This window comes from Dictyostelium purpureum (genome assembly GCF_000190715.1).
Source record: "Dictyostelium purpureum unplaced genomic scaffold DICPUscaffold_33, whole genome shotgun sequence".
Lineage (NCBI taxonomy): Eukaryota > Evosea > Eumycetozoa > Dictyosteliales > Dictyosteliaceae > Dictyostelium > Dictyostelium purpureum.
In genome coordinates, this window is record NW_003519370.1 from 106,842 (window position 1) to 131,365 (window position 24,524).

At 24.9% G+C, this 24,524-nt stretch overlaps 5 protein-coding genes across 5 annotated transcripts; 2 read left to right on the plus strand and 3 right to left on the minus strand.

Moving 5' to 3' along the window:
- Positions 1 to 34: 34 nt before the first annotated feature.
- On the minus strand, positions 35 to 9,059 carry DICPUDRAFT_148728 (uncharacterized protein; the record flags this gene model as incomplete). Its single annotated transcript, XM_003284845.1, has 3 exons — positions 35 to 7,632; positions 7,702 to 8,337; positions 8,408 to 9,059. 3 exons carry the CDS (start codon positions 9,057 to 9,059, stop codon positions 35 to 37), a joined length of 8,886 nt encoding a protein of 2,961 aa, XP_003284893.1.
- Positions 9,060 to 10,177: 1,118 nt separating this feature from the next.
- On the minus strand, positions 10,178 to 12,727 carry DICPUDRAFT_148729 (uncharacterized protein; the record flags this gene model as incomplete). The annotated part of the gene is made up of 3 exons (XM_003284846.1): positions 10,178 to 10,998; positions 11,071 to 11,578; positions 11,648 to 12,727. The coding sequence occupies 3 exons, from the start codon at positions 12,725 to 12,727 to the stop codon at positions 10,178 to 10,180; spliced, it is 2,409 nt and encodes an 802-aa protein (XP_003284894.1).
- A 675-nt stretch (positions 12,728 to 13,402) lies between these two features.
- On the plus strand, positions 13,403 to 14,436 carry DICPUDRAFT_28377 (uncharacterized protein; the record flags this gene model as incomplete). Its single annotated transcript, XM_003284834.1, has 2 exons — positions 13,403 to 13,598; positions 13,685 to 14,436. 2 exons carry the CDS (start codon positions 13,403 to 13,405, stop codon positions 14,434 to 14,436), a joined length of 948 nt encoding a protein of 315 aa, XP_003284882.1.
- An 823-nt stretch (positions 14,437 to 15,259) lies between these two features.
- DICPUDRAFT_86473 (uncharacterized protein) lies at positions 15,260 to 17,564 on the plus strand (the record flags this gene model as incomplete). Its single annotated transcript, XM_003284835.1, has 5 exons — positions 15,260 to 15,731; positions 15,812 to 15,950; positions 16,048 to 17,043; positions 17,108 to 17,243; positions 17,355 to 17,564. The coding sequence occupies 5 exons, from the start codon at positions 15,260 to 15,262 to the stop codon at positions 17,562 to 17,564; spliced, it is 1,953 nt and encodes a 650-aa protein (XP_003284883.1).
- Positions 17,565 to 17,610: 46 nt separating this feature from the next.
- Positions 17,611 to 23,304, minus strand: DICPUDRAFT_96865 (uncharacterized protein). Its single transcript, XM_003284847.1, has 7 exons — positions 23,097 to 23,304; positions 22,798 to 23,017; positions 22,577 to 22,728; positions 22,091 to 22,498; positions 21,845 to 22,020; positions 21,489 to 21,780; positions 17,611 to 21,417 (listed from the first exon to the last, which is right to left on the minus strand). The coding sequence occupies exons 1-7, from the start codon at positions 23,151 to 23,153 to the stop codon at positions 17,689 to 17,691; spliced, it is 5,034 nt and encodes a 1,677-aa protein (XP_003284895.1). The 5' UTR covers positions 23,154 to 23,304; the 3' UTR covers positions 17,611 to 17,688.
- Between the last annotated feature and the right edge of the window lie 1,220 nt (positions 23,305 to 24,524).

Here is a 24,524-nt window from a genome sequence, read left to right on the forward strand (position 1 = left end):
TTCAAAAAATCCTTTTAGTTTTGGGATTTTTTTTCTAAAAATAACCTAAATTGTGATCCCTATAATTAATACAAGTTATATTATTTATAATTGTTTGATCATTAATTTCCCATTCTTTTTCATCATATGAACTAATTGATTTTAATAATTGTTTGGTTTTATTTGACATTTTGAAACCTTTTTCAATGAAAATATCTGAAGCAAAAGTTTTTTTGTTTTGTTTGTGATGTATATTAAAATTGATACATGATTTATGATTTGATTGTGAAACTATCTCTTGCCATTTTTCAAATTCTATTTCTTCACAATTATAGTATTTCTCTAATACTTTATATATTGTTTTAATTTCAATTGAATCACCATTTAAAGAATAAATTGAATTTGAGGTTGAATTTGAATTTACCCAACTCTTCTCATTAAATATCATATTTATTATATTTCTAGCTAAAACTGTAATTGGTGTAGTAAACAAGTCTTTATATATATTTGGATAACAGCCAATAACACTAGAAGCTTGAACTGATAGTTGGAGAAAGTCGTTTGGATGACCTATACCAGTTTCAGGATTTGACCAGATATCTGGTAAACGAATTATTAATGATGGAATACCTCTTGATTTTTCTGCATATGTTAATAGACGTTCTGAGATTACTTTTGTTTGTACATATCCTATTGATGTGCTTTCAAATCTTGGTAATATTTTATCTTCGTCAAACTCTTGATCATGTAATGTATAGTTAAAGAATACTGAGATTGATGAAAAATGGACAATTGGTTTTTGTGTTTCGTTTGAAATCGAGAATTTAATTAATTCTTTAACACCATTGACATTTACAGGTTTACATTCATGGTATTTTGATTGTAAATTTAGATCAGCTGCTGAGTTTATTATGATATCTACTTCGTTTGAAAGTATTGAATATGTTTCATTTGAAAGTCCAAATCTATATTTTGAAATATCACCTGTGATTGCAATAATCTTTGATAGTTGTTGTTGAGTTAGATTGTCATATTGTTGATGGTGTTTAAGATTATTTATAATTTCATTTACTGGGTTTGGTGAATTTGATTTATTTCTAATTAAACAATATACTTTTGAACAACTTTGCATTTGAACTAAATGATTTAATAAATATCCACCAAGATATCCATTTGAACCTGTTAGTAATATTGATTTATTATTATTATTTAATATAGATTCCATTGAATATGGTTTTGATACTATTGAATCTTCTAATTTAATTTCATCTTGAATAAATTCTTCAATCGATTTTTTATTTTCTTTGTCTGCTATTGATTCTTTCTTTGTGTTATTATTTTTATTTTTGAATGTTTTGGTAATAATATCTATTGATTGTGAAATTTTATTGTTTTGTAATTGTTGAATGGTAATTAAATTATGTCCAAATTGATTATCGATCCAGTTTTTTAGTTGAACTTGCATTAAACTATCAGATCCATATTGTGTCAGTTGGAGATCAAGATTTATTTTGGATTCATCTATTGATAATAGTTCTGAAATCTTATTTATAATTGATTGTTTCATGCTTTCATCATTATCACCACTTATTGAATTGATTGATTTGTTTTTTTTTCTAATCATATTTATTTGATAATCAAGTTTAAAATGGTAATTGTTTGATTTATTTGATTGTAAGTTTTCAAAATCGAAATCTGATAAACAATAATTTGAATATTTGCTGCTATTTTGAATGAATAAATCTAATGAGCTTAAAATTAATTGAGGTGAAAATAATTTTAATACTGAACTATGCAACATTGTTTCTATTGCATCATTTCTTGAAATAAAACCAGTTGATGATATTGCACCTAAATTAACTGATAGTGATGGTAATCCAGTGGACTGTCTAAATTTAGATAACGAGTCAACGACACTACAGGCGCTTACATAACAACATTGTTGATCTGAGCCAAATATTGATACAACTGATGATGCCATTATAAATTGTTTTATTTTCCATGAACGTTGAATTGATTCGTTGTGTAAATTGATTGCACCAATTGTTTTTGCACCATGTGCAATATTTAAACGATTCATATCGACATCTTGAACATCACCAATATCGTTTACAAATGCAAAATGCATTACTGTATCGATATTTGTAATGTTTGAATTGGACTCTAGTTGGTTTAATAGTTTCTGAATTTCGTTGCTATCTTCAATATCGATTTGATTAAAGTGGAATTTGATTGTATTATCTTTTTGATGTTTAGTTTGATTGATTAATAGTTCTAATTCCCATTTTAATGGTGATCTTGATAGAATTATAATATTATCGATTGATTTGTTTGAATATTTAACAAGCCATTTCATTATTTCTAATATAATACCTGTTTGACCTGTTACTAATATGTTTTTACCAATATCTAATCTTGATATATCATAACTACTCTTCATAATAATTGAATTATTTTGTTGTTGCTCATTGAGTACCTTTGATAGCATATCAGTATCATGGTTAACTACAATTTTACCGATGTGTTGTCTTTCATTGATATATTCGAGTGCATTTTTGAATTGACTATTTGAATACTCAATGATTGGAATTAGTTCTAATTTGTTTGAATTGAACATTTTAAATATTTTTTTTAAATAGTTTCTAAATAATGATTCTGATAAATAAACCATCTCTACATTATAATATCCATAGTTGTATTTAAAGTGATTGTTTGTCATATAATCATTTGGTGTTAAATGTGTAATTGAAAGATCTACAATTCTACCACAACTGTTTAAACATTGGAAGTTTGAATCCATATATTCCGATGATAATGTATTTAATATTAAATCTACACCTTGATGATCTTTGTCACATTCTAGTTCTAATAATTTGTTTTTTATTTGATGAAAATAGTTTTTATTTCTTGATGAATAAATACCAGTAATAAATGAGCCATATTTGTCTATTAAGTATTGTTCTTTATCTTTTGAACCGACTGTTAAAAATATATAACCTTTGTGTTGTTTACACTTTAATAGTTCTAATGCTGATAGACCTATACCACCTGATGCTGAGTGAATTAAAATTGTTTGATCTGATTGTAAATTACCAATATAAAATATACTATGTAATGTTGTAACATAAATCGATGGAATAGATGCTGCTTGTACATGGTTCATATTATTTGGTTTATAATATACATATCTGTAATCTATAACAACATGTGATCCACTAGTTTTTGAAGCTGAGCCAAATACTTCATCTCCAACTTTGAATTTCTTTATATTGCTTCCACAACGAGTTATAATACCACTAAAGTCATTACAAATATTCGGGGCTTGGTTTGCACCATTTTCAACCTCTTCTTCTTTACCATAGTTGATATCGATATAATTTGATACTTGACCAATATACATTAAATAGTCTTTATAGTTGATACCAGTACCTTTAACTTCGATTTCGATTTCATTTGGTTTTAATTGTTGTTTTTTAGTTTTTAATACATATTCTAAATTTGGATCAAGTTGAATCATTAAGTTGTCTTTATTTGTTTCAAATGATTCAGATTTAAATGTTTGTTTAAATTTGCTTTGTTTTTTGTATCTTTCATAATAAACTGTGTTATTTGTAATTGTAAATTCTCTTTGAATATTTGATGTTGGATTTATTAATATATCGATAAGTGATAATATATTTTCATTTTGAAGTGAAATATTATCAAAGTTTAATGTGAATAGATTTAATTGTGGAAATTCTACAAAATATCTTGCAGCACCAACGATTGATGATGATAAGTAGTTATCAGATGTTGAGTTTACTGATATTAGAACATGTGTAAAGTAATCTGATAGTTCATGTTGGAGTATGCTTTGATTAATTTGAATGTATTCGAATGTTATCTCTTTAAAGTTGGTTACATCTAATGTATCAATTGTTTTCATAAACATTATTAATGTTTTACATTGTTTAATTGAATCGATTGATTGTTGAAGCCAATGTTTAAACTCTTTGGAACTGTTCATTTGATGTATTTTTGTGTTTAATTGTTTATTTGATTTAAATAATTGGTTGATTTTGTAATTATCACTGTTTCCAAATAATATAATATTATTATATGAAGTTAATTGTTCTATAGGTTCTCTATTTGATAAAACTATTTCATTTATTGTTGGTTTTCTTGTTTGAATTAAAAATACTTGGTTATCATTACCAGAAATTATTGTGTCTTTATAATTACATTCATTTAATAGTTTGTACCAATTTGATTGTTTCATACAACATCTATCTTTTCTAATTTCTAAATCTTCTGTTGATGGCCACCATTGAGAGAATACACCGAATATAGAGTCATATATAATTGATTTGTATGGTGGTTCAATATAAATTAATTGACCGTTTGGTGTTAAAATGTTATGAATTTCATTTAAACTGAACTTAAGTTGTTTTACAACATGTAATACATTTGACATTATAACCATATCATAATATGATGGTCTTAATTCTTGATCAATTAACCCTTTTTCTAAATCTAGAACACGATAGATAATATTGACTCCTTTGATATTTGAAAACTTTTCTTTGATGTCAGTAAAAAATGATGCAGAAACATCGCTCCATGTAAACTCAATGTCAATGTTTGATGATGGATTTTCGATTAATAGTTTATTAATCTTTTCGAGTACGATAATTGATAATGAGCCTACACCTCCTCCAAATTCTAATATTCTGAATACAATCGGTTCGTTGGAAATTGGTTTGATAGTTTCTAATATTATTTCACTTAATAAAATGTTTATTGGTTGAACAGTTTTTGATGTTTTATAAAAGTCTTCTAAAAACCCACCATCAAAAAGTGATTGAGCTGTATCAGTGTATTCGTCATCATTTTCTAATGGGAATATTTGTTTTGCCATTATTTTGGTGGTTTTTTCAAATAGCTTTTCGTTTTTATTAAGTTGTTTAAATAGGTTTATTTGTTTTTTATTTCCTAATTCGTTATAATTTTTTAAATTTTCAAAAATAAAAATAAATAGGTTTTCATTAATTGATTCTCTGTAATATAATTGTTTAAATTGGTTGTAATCGATTGTTGATAATGTTTCATTGTTGATATCTGGACATCTTTGATTGATATGTGTATAAAAGAGTGATAATAAATGTTCATTTGATATTAATTGATAATCTTGATCTTTGACACTTAGTTCATCAATTTGGTATAGATGTTTGAATGATTCTGGTTTTTTAATTATAGAGTCTTTTGATTGTTGATATGGAGTATAGATTTCATTTGATGGTGGTGGAATAATTAGTGTGTTGTCGATGATAGGTGTAAGTGATGTACAAACAATATTTGTAATCTCAACTAATAAAGTACCATCATTTAGCATTATTTTGACTGATCCAGAGTATGAATATGAGCCAGTTTTTGGCTTCATTTCAGTATATACATATAATTCAGATTGTTGATTATTTGGTGGTATATTTGTTGAATAGTATTTTAATCCTTCGATTCTATCTAATATAGTTAGACTTTGATGTTGAATGTAACACATAATACCATGTAAGCACGAATCTAGTATTGCAGCATTAAAGAATGATTTCATTGAATCGTTTTCAATTAAATGATTGAATTCATTTTGATTTTGAATTTCATTTAATGATACAATTGAAAGTGAACAGTTATCACCAATATAGCATTCTTTGACACCTTGGAATAGTCCTTTATAAGTTAATCCAGTTTTGATTTTAATTGATTCATAAAGATCAGATTTGGATAGTTTGGTGATGAAATTACATTTGGTTTTTAATCTATCAATATTAATTTTGTTAATTTCATTACCATGTTTGAATAGACTAAAGTTACCAGTGGAGCATAATACCCATTGATTTGTTGTTGTATCTTTGAAATGAGATTTGACATTGTATTCATTCTTTGATAGTGTGTTGATTGTTGTTTGTAAACATCGATCGACTCCATCTTGTAAGATTAATGGTGTTCTAAATTCGATATTATTGATTGTAATATCTTGATTTGGATAAATGTTTAATAAATTTATAACATATCCACATCCTGGGAAGTAATATTTACCTTTTACTTGATGTCCTTTTAGCCATTGGAATGGTTGTTTATTAGTATTTATAAATGTTTGATACGATATAAATGGTAGTTCATTTGTATTACCAAGATGTTGGATTGGAGGTCCTTCTTTTTTAATCTTTTCATATGTTGAATTATTTTTGAAATACATTTTATCATCCCATTGATATAGTGGTAAACTATTAATTGGAAGGTTGCTGATACTACTATCGGTGTAATCAATTTGTGATTTAAAATTAATTTTAAATGAGTGGTTTACATAAAGTGTTGAAATTGTTTTTAAAAACTCGTCATAGTCATTTTTCTTTTTGTGAAGTGGTGAATGAATAGTTATTTTATCTCCATTATTGAAATATGGTGATTGTTTTGATTTCATTTGATTTAAATAGAATGATAGTGTTGGATGTGGTGCAACTTCAATAAATGTTACTTCATTACCATAGTTGTTTTCTTCAATGTATTTGTATATGTTTGAAATGGTTTGAGTGAATCTTACTGGTTGTAAAACATTTTCAAATACATATTCTGAATTGAATGGTGTTGTTTCGTGATTAAATAAGTTGGTTGTGACTGTTGAAAATACAGGTGTTGTTGATTGATTTGATTTAATATTCATTGAACATATTTCATCTTTAATAACTAATTGGCTTGATGTATGGAGTGATGATAGTGACCCTAACATTGCACAAAATATATCTTTTGATTTTAAATCAGTTGCAATTTCATTTAACAAATGTTCTTTACCTGCGATTACAATTGATGATGGCGAGTTGTAACAGGCAAATTCAATTGTTGGGTATTTTGATGAATAATTTGAAATATATTCTTCAGCACTTATATTAACAGATAACATTCTACCAGTACCAGTTGTTCTATTTTGGGCTACCGATCTGTGGTATACTAAATAACATAATGTTTCAAAGTCAATCATACCAGAGCAATATGATGCTGATATTTCACCAAGAGAATGACCAACGATTAAATCTGCTTTGATACCCCAGTGTTTATATAGTTCGAATAATGATACTTGAATCATTACATTTGCAGGTTGTGCAAGAATTGGCTCATGTATCGACATCATATCATTATCATCGATTGATCTTAGCTTTTCTAAAACAGAGTATCCATAGTATTTGAAAAGTTCATTATCGAATTTATCTGTCCATTGCTTGAAAATTGTTTCATTTTCATATAATTCCAATGCCATTCGATTATATTGCGATCCTTGGCCACTGAGTACAAAAACTGTAAATGGGCTCTTATTTTTAACTGTAATATTGGAAAATGTATTTGAATTTGATGATATTTCATTTTTTTTGTCAACAAATTCATTCCAGTTACTTGCAATAATAACTGATCTTTGAACAAGTGATGTTGATTTAAATTTAATTTGATTGTTTGCAAATTGATTGAAATCAAATGTGTCTGATTGATTGACTATTATTTGTTTATAATTATCCAATGAAATCAAAGAATTGGATGAAAATGGTATTAAATACTTTTTATTTATTATTTTAGAGTTTTGATTCTTTTTAATACTATATTCTGATAAAACAATAGAGCAATTTGAGCCTATTTAAAATAATTAATTAAATTAATTTTAATAAATGTTAATTAAAAAATTTTATTGTATATACATACCAGTTACCCCAAAATTATTTATAACCATAACAGTATTTTTATTGTTATTGAATGGTGTTGGTTCAGTTACAACTTTTAAACGCCATTCTTCAAAATTGATATCAGGATTTGGTGATTTAAAATTGATATTTTGAACAAATGATTGGTTTTTAAACATGACACAACATTTGATTAATGCTATTACACCTGATGATGCTTCACCATGACCAATATTTGATTTAATAGAGCCAATCAAAACTTGTTTGTTTGTATCTTTGAATACTCTTGAAATACCTTCTAGTTCTATTGGATCTCCATTTGGTGTACCAGTACCGTGACATTCAACATAGTCAATATCAGATGCATTGATTTGACCATTGGTAGATTGAATAGCAGATTTAATATTTTCATATTGTGATGATTTTGATGGTGAATAAAAGTTTGTTTTGTCATAGTTACCATCTACATTTGAACTTGAGCCTTTGATAACACAATAAATGTTATTACCATCTTTTATTGCTTGTTCTAAACTTTTCAATACTACAACACCAACACTTTCTGAACGAACATAACCATCAGCATCTGATGAGAATGAGTGGCACTTTCCAGTTGGACTTAACATACCTAACTGGGTAAATGATTTTGAAATATGAGGATCTTTCAAAATAAATAAAAATATGTTAGAATTTCTTTTTAAATTATAATTTAAAAAACTTTTAATACATACCAATAATGAAATTAACACCACCTACGATAGATAAATCTGAAACACCATCTTTAATTGACTTGTAACCAAGGTTAATCGCATTTAATGATGAACTACATGCAGTATCGATAGTAAGTGACTCTCCACGAAAATCGAAACAATATGATATTCTATTGGCGACTGAATGAGATGTGGATCCGAAAATATTATTTTGAGTTTCAAATAGAGATTTGTTTATAGAATTATAATCTATGGTAGAAGATCCCATAAAAGTACTTGTGTTTGAACCTCTTAATGCTATTGGATCTATTCCGCTATCTTCTAATGCTTCCCATGTACATTTTAAAAGCATTCTTTGTTGAGGATCGATAGAACTGACATTTTCATCACTTGGATGGATACCAAAGAAAATAGGGTCAAAAGATTTCCATTCATCAAGAGGAATAAGACCAGCATATTTACAAATGATATCACCTGTAGCAGCATAGTTATCAGACCATCTTTCAGATGTCTCTACGATACCATTTAATCCTCTCGATAACCCATTCCATAATTCATTTGTATTTGAAATTGATTTTTTTAAATCTCCACTTGGAACTCTAAAACCTGCACCAATTACAGCAACATCTCCATTATTTCTTTCATAAAGATTGTTTTTATCTTTTATTTCCATTATTATAAAGAAAATAAATATAGTTAGTAAATTAAAAAAATAAAAAGAAGATATATTTTATTTGATAATAAAAAATAAAAAAAAAATTTTAAATTGGGTTTTAATTAATTTTTAAACTTTACCTCTTTTATTATTTTAATTAAGTAAAATTAAATACAATTCCTTTTTTTTCTAGTGAGATTTAACTGTTTTGATAACATTTGTAAATTTTATCCTCTTTTATAAATTATAAAAAAAAAAAAGATTGACCAAAATAAAAAATATTGTATGTCACCCTCCAAAAAAATTAAAAGTATATTTTACCACCAAATATATTAACCCCATATTATTAAATTTAGATTAATAAAACTATTGTAATCTTATTTTTCTTCCAATTAAATACTAAATCTTTTTAAACCTTTATCTATTTATAAAATTTAAAATAAAAAAATTGGGGGAACCAATATTTTTTTTTTAAAAGATTGGGGAAAAATATTAAAAAGTTTCAAAAAAAAAATTTTTAAAAAAAAAATTTGTATTTTTTGTGTTTTTTTTAAAATAAAATTGAAAATATATACTTTTGAAAATATATAAGAATGAAAAAAAAAAAAAAAATTTGAATTAATATAAAAATAAAATGTTTAAAAAAAAAAAATTAAAAGAGAAAAATTATGATGTGTGTTTGAACTGTTATTTTGCAACAATTTGCGAATTTTAAAATTTATAAAAATAAATAATTTTTTTTTTTAAAAAAGAGATAATTTTTTCTAAAAATTTTTAAGTGAATACACACATGTATTTAAAATTTTTATTTTAATAATCCCCATATGGTGGTACATATTTAAAATAAACATAATAAATTTTTTTTTTTTATTATAAAAAAAAGTTTTACCCCCACTCCCACCCAACTAAAAAAAAAAAAAATATATATTTTTTTTTAAAACTTCAAAATAGAGATTAAAAATTATCTTTGGATCACATGGAAGATTTTATATAATTAAAAAAAAAAAAAAAAATGAAAAAAAAAATGATTGACAAAAAATAGAAAAAAATAAAGGAAGGGCGAAAAAGAAAAAATTATGATGTGTGTTTGTGCTGTTATTTTAGGTCTATTGGTAAATTTTATAAAATTATAATTATTATTTGTTATTATCATCAGCTAAATCACCAATAAAAGTAGAAACACATAAAATTGAATTTGTCCATTGAATAACTTCATCTTCAGGATTTGGAGTATAAGATTCTTCAGAGAAATCTACAGTTTCGGTTAAAGTGGATAAAGAAATTGCACCACCTGAAGTAACAACGTCAAAGCAGTTGGCACGATGACTTCTTTCTATTGGAATCTTGGTAACACCTTTAATTTTATTTAAATATACATAATGGATTGGTTTAGCAGGTGGATCATTTGGTGTAGCATAAAGAGCAAATGTTGAATTACGTAGAACTGCCCATCTGGGTGCCCATTTTGAACCTGCTAAAAGATCTGATCTAGTAGTTACCCAGCCAGCTTTCCAATATGCATTTGGTGTATTAAATAAAGATACTTGATCTACATCATATGAAATTGCACCTGCACCAACATATAATGCTCCTTTGATCCAGGTTACACTTAATAAAGATACAATATTTACTACGGAAATAGTTGCATTACCAGCGCTGTCCCATTTCTTTCTTGATTTTTCTGCTTCAAAGTCACCGGAAGTGTGTCTTTTAGCATCAACTGATGCATCACGTACACCTCTTGCTGAAATTAAAACACCTTCTTCTAAACCACCCCAAATATTCTTTAATGCACCTACACCTGTACTTGCCATACCGCTACCTGCTTCTTTCTTCTCATCTTTACCATTCAAACGTTCCTCTTCTTTCTTTTTAGCTTCACGTTCTTTATACCAATCTGTACTATGTACACCTTGACTAATCTTTGAACCAACCCATCCAAAACCTTGTGATATTGCTATAAATTTAAAATAATAATTTAGTTAATAAAACCATTTTCTTTGATTTTTTAAAATAAATTATTACATACCTTTGGTTGCAGATGCAGTACCTTGAGCCATCTTGTCAGAGTTTTTACCCTCTTTATTTATTTTACTATTTGGATCTTCAAGCTCTCTTCTTTGCTCCTCTGTCATCTCTGGACCTTCATATTTCTTTGAGTTACTTTTATAAAATTCCCCAACTTTTGAGGCACCTTTGGCAAAGTATGTACCACCTGAAACCAAACCTCTAGAAATTGTATGACTTGCTTTTTCTACTTTACCAGATGCATTTTCCATCTTTTTAGCTGTTTCATCCTTGTACTCTTCTTTCTTTTGTGGAACTCTGTAATAGGTTGTATAATACATAAGTATAACTTCTAATTTATTTATCTCCTCTTCATTTATATGCTTATCAATTTTAACCATAAAGAAATTATTGAAATTATCTGAAATAATATAATGGAATGGATAGGCTCTAAATGATGGCTTTTCTTTAATATTTGTGTATATATAAATATGACCTAATTGTAAAATAATTGTATCGTCTATTAATGTCTAAAAAATATTATAATAAATTAGTATTATAAAAACAATTTAAAAATATGTATATATTGTTTATCTTACTTTATAAATTATTAATTTTTCATTCTTTAAAAGTGGCTCCATTTTTTCACCATAATTAATTGGTTTAACTGATACCCCATCAATTTCTAAAATGATTTCGGTATATTGCATATTTGCTAAATACATTGGATCTGAAAGATAAAGTGGTGGAAGTTTAGCTTTAACAACTTGATCTATTTGAACACCAATAGATGTTAATGCTATATTTGTATTTGTTTTTGCATAATCTGTATGTTTCTTCAAACTCTCTGGTAATTGGTTATCAAAAGATTTATCTGATTTTTTATCCAAAGCAATTGTTGAAGCACCATCCATTTGTGGTTGTTGGTGGTGGTATGGTTGTTGTGGTGTTGATCCATAAGTTTGTACTGGTCTCTTTTCTAAAGATACTTGTGGTTTCTGGACTGAAGGTTGGTATTGGACCTCTTGATGTGAAATTGGACGTGGTTGTTGTGGTGCTGTATTTATTGGTTGTTGTAATGGTTGCTGGTGTAAACTATTAACTGGTGGAGCAGGACGCTTAGGTTGCATTGGTGCAAATTGTTTTTGAGGTGGTTGCTGTGGCTGTTGTGGCTGTTGTTGTAGTTGAGGTTGTGATGATTGTTTTTGTAAGTTTACCCCACTGTCATTAATGGTTGTTGGTGGTGCTGGACGATGTGGTGCTGTTGCAACTGGTGGTGCAAATTTTCTAATAGGTTGATTTGGTGCTGAAACTGGTGTTTGGCTAGTTTTGTTTAAAGAAACGCCATCACTACCACCATATTGTTGTTGAGGTTGTGGAGTATAACTAAACTTTGGTTGTTGTTGTTGCTGTTGTTGATTATTCTCATATTGTTGATGTTGTTGTTGTTGTTGATTATTATAGTCATATTGTTGACTATTTTCATATTGTTGTTGATTATTATAACCATATTGTTGTTGTTGTGGTGGATGATGTGGAGGTGGTGGATTAGATAATGGTGGTGGATTAGATGATGGTGGTGGATTGGATGATGGTGGTGGTTTTTTTTGAATACCTAAATCTTCTTTAGTATTATCAACAAACTTTGAAAATTTATTCTTGTATGATCCAAATGACATTTTGAAACAATCTAATCTTTCTTTAATTGAAATGTAGTCTTACAAATATTTAGAAAAAATAAAATAACTCAAAATAAAAAAAAAGTTTAAAAACTAAAAATATAGTTTTTTTCACAAAGATTGTCGTTGTGGCAGTGTTAAAAATAATAATAAATCACAAAGTGAAAAAAATAAAAAATAAAAAAATTTTAAAAAAAAAATAAAAATAAAATAAAATTTTTTTTTTATAATAATATCTATCAAAAATAACTGACCAATTTTCTTTAAAATTTTAAATAAATAACAACATGGTAAATATATATGTTTAAATAATATTTTAAAGTATTATTATTATGTTTCATTATTATATTGAAGAGAATTGTTATTATTATTATTATTATGAAAATTATTGTTTGTGTGGTGGGGGAATAAAAAAAGTAATGGATTTTTCATTTTTGGGGGAAATAAAATTATTATTAAAACTATAAAATTTTTTTTATAAGTTTAGTAATAACCAAAAATAAAATATTAAATTTGATTTATTTTATAACAAAAAAAAAAAAGAAATGATTTAAAAAAATAATAAAATGATTAATAAAAATAAAAAAAATAAAAAAAATTTAAAAAAAAAAAAAAAAAAAAAAAAAAAAACTTTTTAATTTTTTCATTTTTTAATGCGACCTTACAACTACTATCATGACAGAAAACCCAAATAAAAAAATAAAACTAGATGATGATAGCAAAGAAATTATAACAACAGTAGAAACAACAGTAGCAACAACAACTACAATTTTAAAAAAAATAAATTATTTAGGAAGAACCCCACCTTCAAATCCTATTTTTAAAGTTATTTTCAAATCCGATGACTATTGTTTGGTAAATAAACCATATGGTAATATTAAATATTTTAATATGTAATATTAAAAAATCATAAAAATTAAAAAACTAATATTTATTTAATTTATTTTAAAAGTAAAGATGTCAATATAGACGATGATGGGAAAGATAGAAATGAAACAGTAGTTAAATATTTAGAAAATGAATACCCAGAAGTAAAAGGATCAATTAGATTTGTAAATAGAATTGACTATGCAACAAGTGGAATTGTAGTTACTGCATTAAATAAAAAATCAGCAAATAAAGGAATGGAATTATTCCAAAATAGAGATACAACCAAAACTTATTTAGCTATAGTGCATGGTCATATAGAATCAGATGAAGGATTAATTGATAAACCAATTGCCAATGACAAATCAGATTTAAATTCATTTAAGATGTGTATCGGGGATAAGATAGATAATCCAGGAAGATCATCACAAACAAATTATAAAGTTTTAGAAAGAGGTCATATTAAAAGATTTAAAAAATTTAGTGATAATTTAAAATTACTATCATATAATAATAGTAATAATAATGGTGATAATAATAGTGAAAATAATAGTGATAATAATAAAAATAATGACAAAAATGATAATATTCAAAATGAAGAAATCATTGAAATGCCAGTTACCAAAGTTTTATTAACACCGAAATCAGGAAGAAGACACCAATTAAGAGTTCATTTACAATCCATTGGTCATATCATTGTTGGTGACGAAACCTATGGTCCAAAAGATCCTCAATCAGAAAGAATGATGTTACACTCATGGAAACTAATATTACCATTTAAAAACGAACCTCAAATTAATGTCGAAACTGATGATCCATTCAAAGAAATTTTAATTAAATAAATAAATAAATAAAAATAATTAAAAAGAATTTAGTAAATTTATTAATTTATAAAATTAAATATTAAGTTTATTTAATTATTTTTATTTTTATTTTATTTTTAGTTTGGGGTTTGTGTGGCAGAGAGGGTGTAATTTCATTATTTTATTTTATTTTTTTTTTATTTTTATTTTTTTTTCTTTTTAATTATAAATATTAGCACCCACATCTTTTTGTAAATTAAACTATATAATAAATATTTATATATAGTATATATATTTTAATAAAAAAAAATCAAAAAATAAAAAATAAATGTATTTTATTTTTTTTTATTTTTTTTTATTTTTTATTTTTTTTTTTTATTTTTTATAAAAAAAAAAAAAATTATAAAAAAAAAAAATTTAAATTTCCGTTTTTTATACAATTGTATGTGTGATTATAAAAAGAATATTAATATTTGTATAACTATATATCTAGATATAAATAACAATAATTAATAATAATCTTAAAATTACAGATAAAAATTAAAATTTAAAATAATTTTTTAAAATGTAAGAATTTTCAAACATTTTAGTTTTTTTTTTTTTTTTTTCCTAAATATAAAAATAATTATCTTTTTTGATCATAACATTAATTTTTTTTTTTTTTTTTTATTTTTAATTTTTTTCATTTTTCAAATATTAATTTAAAATTTTTTTTTTTTTTCAAAAAAAACAGATATTAAATTATATTAATTATAGTTAGTATTAATTTAATATTAATAAATAAAAAAAATAAATATATGTTCAAACCTTTTTATTGGCAAATAAAATAAAGAAATTTATAAAATACCAAATTGATAATAAAATGACTACAACAACAAAATCAAATAATATAGTTGGCACCACCACTATCAATAGTAATAATACCAATAATAGCAATAACAACAACAATAATAATAATACATCAACATGCAAACACATAATAGATTATAAAGATAATGGTGGCAGTAACAGATTTAATATAGTTCAAAATTATATATATTCAATAAAAATGAAATTATTAGATACTACTCAATTACCGACACCATATTGTTTAGAGTGTGGAAGTTTTAATGGACGTATACATATATGTTTACATTGTGTACATGCCTCGTGTTGGAAAGCAGGTCATATTCAGCAACATTTCAACGAAAATAATGGACATTTTTTAGCGGTCGATTTTAATTTAAACCAAATTTATTGTCATCATTGTCGAGATTATATATACGATAAGGAATTTGAAGAAATTAGAGAAAATGTCAAATTAAATATAACAATTAATTTGCAAGATGTTAAAAGTATGTTAGATTTATATAATTGGTATAAATATACCGTGGTATGTTATACTAATTATTATTGTTATTATTACTATTATTAGATCCATCAACAAAACGTATAAAATATAAAAGTTGGAAACCTTCAGATGAAGAATTTCAATTTATAAAGCAAAATTCAGATATTATCGATTACTCGAATCCCATCATAGGTTTAAGAGGATTAAATAATTTAGGAAATACGTAGGTTATTATTATTATTATTATTATTATTAAATATTACTTATTGATCAAATAAAATAATAATATTAATTGGAAATATAATTATTATTAAATATAGGTGTTTTATGAATTCAATATTGCAATCATATATTCATAATCCATTATTAAGAAATTATTTTTTAAGTGATATGCATAAATGTGAAAAAAAGAAAAATTTAAATAATTATAATTATAATTATAATAATAATAATAATAATAATAATGTAAATAGTAATAGTAATTTAGTTGAGAATGGTATACATATTAAACAAGAACCAATTGATTCCGATGAACAATCTCAACAAAACAATAATAATAATAATAATAGTTTATATGAAAATAATAATTCAAAAATTTGTTTAGGATGCGAAATGGATAAATTATATACACAAATATTTAGTGGGTTAAAGATTCCATTTACACCTCATCATTTTCTATATAGTTGTTGGAATTATTCAAGTTATTTTGTAGGTTACGAACAGCAGGATGCACATGAATTCTTTATATCATCACTGAATGGTATTCATTCTCATTGTGGTGGTACAACCGGAAAAGATTGTAATTGTATTGTTCACTGTACATTTGGTGGTTCTTTAAAATCGGAAGTAGCGTGTCTTCATTGTCAATTCACAAGTTCAACTTCAGATCCATTCATAGATATTTCATTAGATATACCAAAATCAAGAGATCTAGCTAATGGTAATGGTAGTGCTAAAACAACTCCAACTAAATCTGATGCAAATAATGACGACGATAATAACAGTGAAAATTTAGAAAATGGTAATGGTATCATTAGCGGTAATGGTTATCATCATCATCAAGGTAATACTTTGTTAGCTTGTTTAGAAAGATTTACACAACCAGAAAAATTGGACGAAAAATATTTTTGTAGAAATTGCAATTGTAAACAAGAATCAACTAAACAGCTTTCCTTTGATATTTTACCTGTAGTAATTTGTTTCCATTTAAAAAGATTTGAGCAATCAAAATCAAATAGAAGAACCCATAAAATTGACACATTTATAGAATTCCCAATAACAATCGATATGACACCATATACAACAATAGCTAGAAAGTAAGAAACTTTTATTTTAAATTTTAAATTTTAAACTTTATATTAATTCTTCATTAAAAATTAGAAAAAACAAATTGAAGCTTCAAAAACAAGAGACTGAAGAATTAAATAAAAATAATAACAGTAGTGATAATGATAATAATAATAATAACAATAATGAAGAATCAAATAATAGTAAAAAAAGAAAAAATAGAGATGAGGTTATTGATTTAGAAGAGGAATCTAAAACACCAACCTCAACCTCAACTACAACAACAACATTTGATTTCTTAAATGAAGAAGAAAATTTCCCATCATTAATAACTGACGAGAGTGACAGCTCATTCATTTACGAATTATTTGCAGTTGTAAATCACACAGGTAAAATTGACTCTGGTCACTATACATGTTTTGTTAAACATCATGACAATTGGTATAAATGTGATGATTCAATGATTAGTAGTACTACAATACATAATGTATTGAAATCAAAAGGTTATCTTTTATATTATTTAAAGAAACAATTAGAATATACAAAATAAATAAATAAAGATAATAATTTTAAATAAAAAATTTATTAAAATAACTATGATTATAATTTTAAATAAAAAATTTTTTTATTCTTTTTTTTTTTCTTTATTTTTTTTTTTTATTTGCATAATGCGATTATGCTTTTAATGATCTACCGAATAAATTTAATGATTTTAATCTCTTTGCTTTAAAAGTTTTGCCTATTTGAGTAACTTTGTTCCAATGATCTTTTTCCATAAATATCATTTGATTAAAGTTATGATTTGTTGTATAGGTGATGATAAGGTTTTCTATTGAATGGTTCTTTTCCAAGATCAATAATAGTTGGTTTAAATCATTTGCAAAATAGTCACCGCTGATAATTGACATATGGTCATAATAAATTGTGCTTGTATCCAAATCCAATTCAATTTCTAATGTTTTGATACAGTTGTTGTTTTCGATTGAGCATTGTTGAAGTAATTGGTTAATTAATGAAATCTTATTAGCTTTGAAAGATAATTTGTTTAAATTATTAATCTTTTTACTCTTTAATAAAAGCATTAAATATGTTGAGATTGGTGATTGTGGTGATGATGGTCCTCCTGTAAGATTTTTTGATAAGTTATTTTCATTTGGTGAGGTTAATGGACTGATATTTGAATTTGTTAAGTTTATAGTTAAAAACTCTAAATTTGAGTAGTGTTCAGCTGAGTGCTTGAAAATAAAATCATTTTCTGGGTAATGCATTTCAATAGATTTGATTAGTGGGATTGTTGATAATGATAGTTGTTCTCCTGATTCTCTGCAAGATTTTGAAAATGCAATATTTAATTCAACTGAAACTTTATCTTTAACTGATGAGCTGTTTATATAGTTTGAATATAGAATGTCGATTGCTGAAATACTATTGAGTGATTTAATGTTAATTGATGCTTTCTTAATAAAAGTGCTTTTTGAAGCAATGTTTAATAATGATGTGTCAATTAAATCTTTTTCTAAATCTGCACCATCGCTTGATAAACCAGAGAAGTTATAGTTCAATTCTAATCTTTCAATTTGACCAATATGTGATTTAAGAATATTATTTGTAATCTCTTCTCCATTTTGTGGGTTTACACTTTCTCCAACATTAGTTGTAACTATAAGGTTTCTTAGAGATGGATAACTAATAGAGTTTTGATTTTCTAATTCGAAGCTATATAATGACTTTGGTTTAATCTCTAGGGTGTGTACTTTATCGAATAAGTTTTCTTTTGAATTAAGGAAGTGTAGTGGATAGTGTGTGATTGTGTCCATTAAGAAACTATTTGGAATACCTTTAATTAATGAAAATTCTGAATGGATATTTGGTTTTCTTTTAATTAAATGACAGATATTTTTAGTATTTGATATTTCATTTGCCAATATTTCATAAAATTCTTTTGAAACGGTGGAAAGGGTTTCGATTTTATTTTGAATTGAAATAAATGGGTCATTCATATAGTAGCCAATAATAATTGAATAGAATTTTTCATTTAGTTGTGGGCAAGGTTTTGTGCTTAGACCTGCTGTACCTGGAGTTGGACCAATTTTAATAGTTGGAATAGATTCATTTTCCAATTCACCTGCTCTCTTTAATTTAATAATTTGACGAGATTTACTTGATGAGTTGGTTTCTCTTATTAATGTTGTTATGGGAGGTGATGGTAATGGTAATAAAAGAGATGGTGAATTCATTTGAATAGATGATGATGAAACAACCGATGGTGGGGTTAATGGAGCCTTTGAACTTGTAACAGCAGTAGAGCTTATAGATGGAGTTGGTTTTAATTGAACTGGGGAGCTTATGTTTGGTGAGATTAAGGTTGGTTTATAAATCTGCTCATTTAATGGTTTAGATGTGTTACTTTGGGTAGAGGTGATGCTAGAAGTTTTACTTGGTTCATCATTAACTTTGGAGGTAGTTGTAGTTGTTTTGGTTAAAGTTGTTTTATGTGGTTCGTTTATGAATTTATTCATCTTTGAGGCAAATGAAGCAGTTGATGGTGAGTGTACTACTTCTTCATTTGTTGTTGTTGTTACTGATGATGATGTAGCACCTGAAGAGTCTGAGCTTGTTTTTGTAACTGTTGTCTTGGTAATAATAGTTTTTGTTGAACGTTCATAAACTTCTTTACCATTATCTTGGGCTAATTCCGAAGTTAAACTTGTTGCTGGTGCTGAAGATATTAAAATTGGAGATTTTGATGGTGGTTTTGAAGAAGATGCAGCATTGGTTGATGATTGGGGTGGTGGTGAGACAACCAATTTTTCAACGACATTAATTTTTGGTACTGATGATTCTAAAGCTAAATCCCTATTATCTGAGGGTCTTGGGGATAAAGGACCTATTCTTGTTGGTGTATTCATGCCATTATTACTAGAATTTAATTGGAAATTTTCTTTTTCTCCAATAGTTACCAATTCATAATATTGGTCAAAATATTTTGATTTCTTTAAAATTTCTATTCCATAGACACTCCAAATCTTTTCTACTATTTCTATATTTTTTAATGACACTAAATAATCCAAATTTGTAACACTTAGTGGGAAGTTTGACTCATCTTCTATTAAATACATTATTAACTTCATTAAGAGTGTGTTTGGTTCTTTTTTGAATTTATCATAAATGATTAAAGATTCCATTAAATAGTTGTTAATTGAGTCTCCGTTCAAAGGAATTACAAAGTCAAAGAATTGTTTGATATGTCTAAATCTTGTATTTGAAATAAGTTGGTCATCAGTACTTTGGTCATTTTGATTAATTACCATTTCCCTAATGAAGGATTTTGAATAGTGGAGGATAAATGACTTTGATTCAGAACCAAGTTGTTGGAATAAAACTTTAATATCTTTGCCAATGGTTTCTATACTGAATAGTTGATTATCTTTAGGTTGTAGAAGGTTTATTGAGTTGTTTAAATTGTAAAATTTAATTAATTCTGTGATTTCTACAAGACTTAAAATTTCAATTGCTTTGATTTTACCAAATTCACGGAGTAAATTTGTAAATATTTCTAAAATTGAAACATTAATAGAATGGTTTTTGAATTTTAAGTTAATTTCTTTTAAGTAGCTAATGAATTTTTTGTAGTCAAACTTATGTGGAACATATGGAGCTTGGGTGAATGATTTCAAAGATTGGGCAGATGATAAACTAGAACTCTTTGTAAGGTTGCTACTTGGATTGCTACTTTGAATTAAAGTAATGCTCTGGCTCTTATGAAGTGAGGCATTTGCAGAGTTGCTAAATGAGTTGATAGATTGACTCTTTTGAAGAGTTGTAGCTGATGAATTGGATTGTGGTGTTGAAGGTGGTTTCAAATTATAGTTGATAATGAAATTAAAGAATTTAACAGTTGATAGTTTAATAAATAGTCTTGAATAGTGTTCTTCGGTTTCTTTGTAGTTTTTACTATTTGAATTTACATTTAGAATAATTTCGAAATTCATTAAGATTTTTTCTTCCATTTGTTTACCATGTGGCATTGAATCTATTGGATATTTTTCTAAAATTTGTTTTGCAAATGGAATTAAATACATTGTTCCTTGAGTATTGTTAAGATAATGGATAAAAGTATTAATACCTAAATTCCAAAGGTTTACATATTCCTTTTGATAAGCTTTATATATCTTAAAGAGACCCATAACAATTTCACCAATTTGAGAATAGTCATAATTGTCCAATTTCATTACTCTCATTGAGAATAAAAAGTTTGAAATGGTGAGAACTGCTTTATCAAAGAATTCATTTCTTCCAACTGCTTGAATTGATGAACCGATCGATGGAATTACATAATAAGGTCTTTCAATCGATGGGTCAAGTAAAACTTCCAAAAGCATTGGAATGAAATTTTCATAATGCTAAATTAAATATAAAAATAAATTGTTAATAATTGTTTTAAAATAATAAAAAAATAAATAAATAAACTTACTGTTTCAATAATTTCTTTATTATGAGTCAACAAGGTATGATTAATAATATCAATTCTGGTTTTTGATAAATTTTTAAATAGAACTGGGAATTGGGATAGAGTTAATAATTCATGGCTCTTGAAATAAGTTTTAAAGGTTGTAATTGGGAAATTCTTTTGTTGTTTGTAAATCAATGGTAAAACCATTGAATGTAGTTCTGGTAAATATCTTGTAAAGTTGGGCATATGGTGTTCCAATAATTTATATGCATCATCTCTAAGTATATCGCAATTAATAAAACAAACAATTGAGCTATAAACAAAAAATATTAATAAAAAGGTTATTTAAATAAACTAAATTAATATATTTTACATACTTAAAAATTGAAATAATATTTTTTTCTAAAGTTGGACCAGGTAATAATGACTGAATAATATTTAAAGTTACTTTATCAAATCTATTGCTTTGTATTAGAGTTAAAAGATGTTGATATGAAAAAGCTTCTACAACTTCTCCAAATAAGTATTTTAATTTATAAATGTCATCTTTACACTATATTTAAAATAAAAATTGTTAGATTATTGGTTGGAAGTTTTTAAGATAAAATATATTTAATACATACGTTTGAAAAGTGTTCAAAAATATATGGAATCATTGAAGAGTAATGATTTTTAAAAATCGATTGCTTTTTTTCAAATGAATAATTTGAAAGTGGTATTTCACAAATAATGTGAATTAATCTATAAATAAATTTGTTTAGTTTTGAAAATACTGGTGATTTAATTGCTAAAATTGCCAAAAGCGAACGTAGCATTGGAATGAACTTTTTGTGATTTTCTATTTCATTTACTGAGATTTTTGATAAGTTTAATAGAAAATTAAAAATTCTTGGTGAGGGTTTTAAAACACTAATATTTGATGAGTAAATTCTACTGACAATGTTTTCTATCATTGGGATATATTCTATGTTAATATAGTTTGAATCTTCTTCTAATAAAATTTCTAAAAACTTATTAACTTTGTCAACAGTCTAAAATGATTAAAATAAAAAATATGTTAAAAGATATACTACAAATATTGACTAGTAATAATAATAATCAATTCTTACAGTTATTGATAATTTAAAATAATCAAACTGTGATAAAAATTCCAATGCATTTTCAAAATTTTTGAAATATGAATAACCTTCCATTGAACATAGAATATTTATTGCAAGTTCGCCTCTTAACCTATCATCACTTTCTGACCATTTAATATATTCTAAAGAAATAATATTAGTTTATTTATATCAAGTTATGTAATTACTAAAGTATTGTTTTAAATTCTTACCAATAAATTCATTTAATTTTAATTTTTTAAATAAAGTTGATTGATGAATAAATTTTAAATAGTTCTCTACGATTTTACTTGAAATATCTTGTTTATTATTATTATTATCTATCCATTTTGTTACAGAATCTCTAAACGCTGATGAAATTTGTGATTCTTTATGCTTTCCAATTAATAAGTCAAAACTTTTAATGGCATTTTCTAATGAAATTTTATCAATCTGCAAAAAATAAAAAAAATTAAATTATTAAAAAAACTAAAAAAAAAGCGCAAAAAAAAATTAAAAAAAATTGACTTACTGATTCATTTGAAAGTTGGTTTAAAATAGAAGAAACTTGTGAACCTAATGTTGACATTTGTATTATTATAATTCTATTATTATTACTATTATTTCAATTATTTTTTTTTATTAATATTACTTGAAAAAATTTTTTACTACAAAAAAATAATTAAAAAAATAGTTTTAAATATATCTCTTTATAATATAATATATTTAATAAGAGAAACAAAAAAAAGTGATTATTTTTTTTTAAAATTCTTCTATTGGGTTTTTTTTTTCTTTTTTTTTTTCTTTTTTTTTTTTTTTTTTTTTATTTAAAAATATAAATAAAAAATATGATTATTAGTAATTATTAATAATAATAAAATAATAATAATAAAACAACAAAAAAAACAAACAAAAAAAAAAAAAAAAAAATTAAAATAGTGATAATATTGTTTTGTTTTTTTTTTTTAAAATATTTGATTTTTATTGTGATGAAATAAAAAATATTTTATACTTATTACTTTTTAAAAGAGTGTGAATGATTGTATTGTCGATTGTTGTTGTTGTTGTTGTGTTTCTTGTTGTGTTATTGTTATTGTATTGTTATTATTTTTGATTTTGTTAATTCTTTAGAGTATATTTGTGTTTTATTAATAATTTTTAAAACTATCATATATTAATGTTTTATATGAGAGATTGATTAATATGGTGTGATTGATTTATTTTTTATTATTATTATAAATGTAATTAGTGATTATATGATATAGAAAAATAATACACTTATTATTGTTATCAAATACAATTTTTTTCTTTTTATTAATTTTTTTTTTTATTATTATGATTTAATTGGGTAAGATATTTTTTATTATTAAACAAACACACATGTATACATTCACATATATATAATTTATATATAAATATGTTAAATTGTATTTATATATATAAAAAAAAGAAAATATTTTTATTATAATAGAAAGGTGTATATGACATATATATTTAAAAAAAAAAAATTTTATATCCATTAAAATAATATTTTTTCTAGCCCACACTCACACCCAATGTTTAATTGTTTTTAAAGTTTAATTAGTTTATTTGTGGGTTTGTTGGTAGTATTGGTGGGGGGGTGTGGGTAAAGGGAATTGTGGGTTATTAAATATTATTTCTTTTGAGGATTTTATATTATTTTTTAAGATCTAAACTATAAATATTTTATTTTATAATTGTACAAAATATTTAAAAAATAATTTACAATTTTGATTGTTTGTTTTAAAACAACACAATAACAAAGAACAAAAATAACACAACATCATTTATAATTGGAATTTTTTATAAATTATAAAAAAGAAAAAAAAAAAAAGAAAAAAAAAAATAAAAGTTTTTTTTTAATAGTTATTTGCCTCTAAAAACATACCTTTTTTTACACAAATAAACTAACGAAACCAACAATAATAAAATATTATGA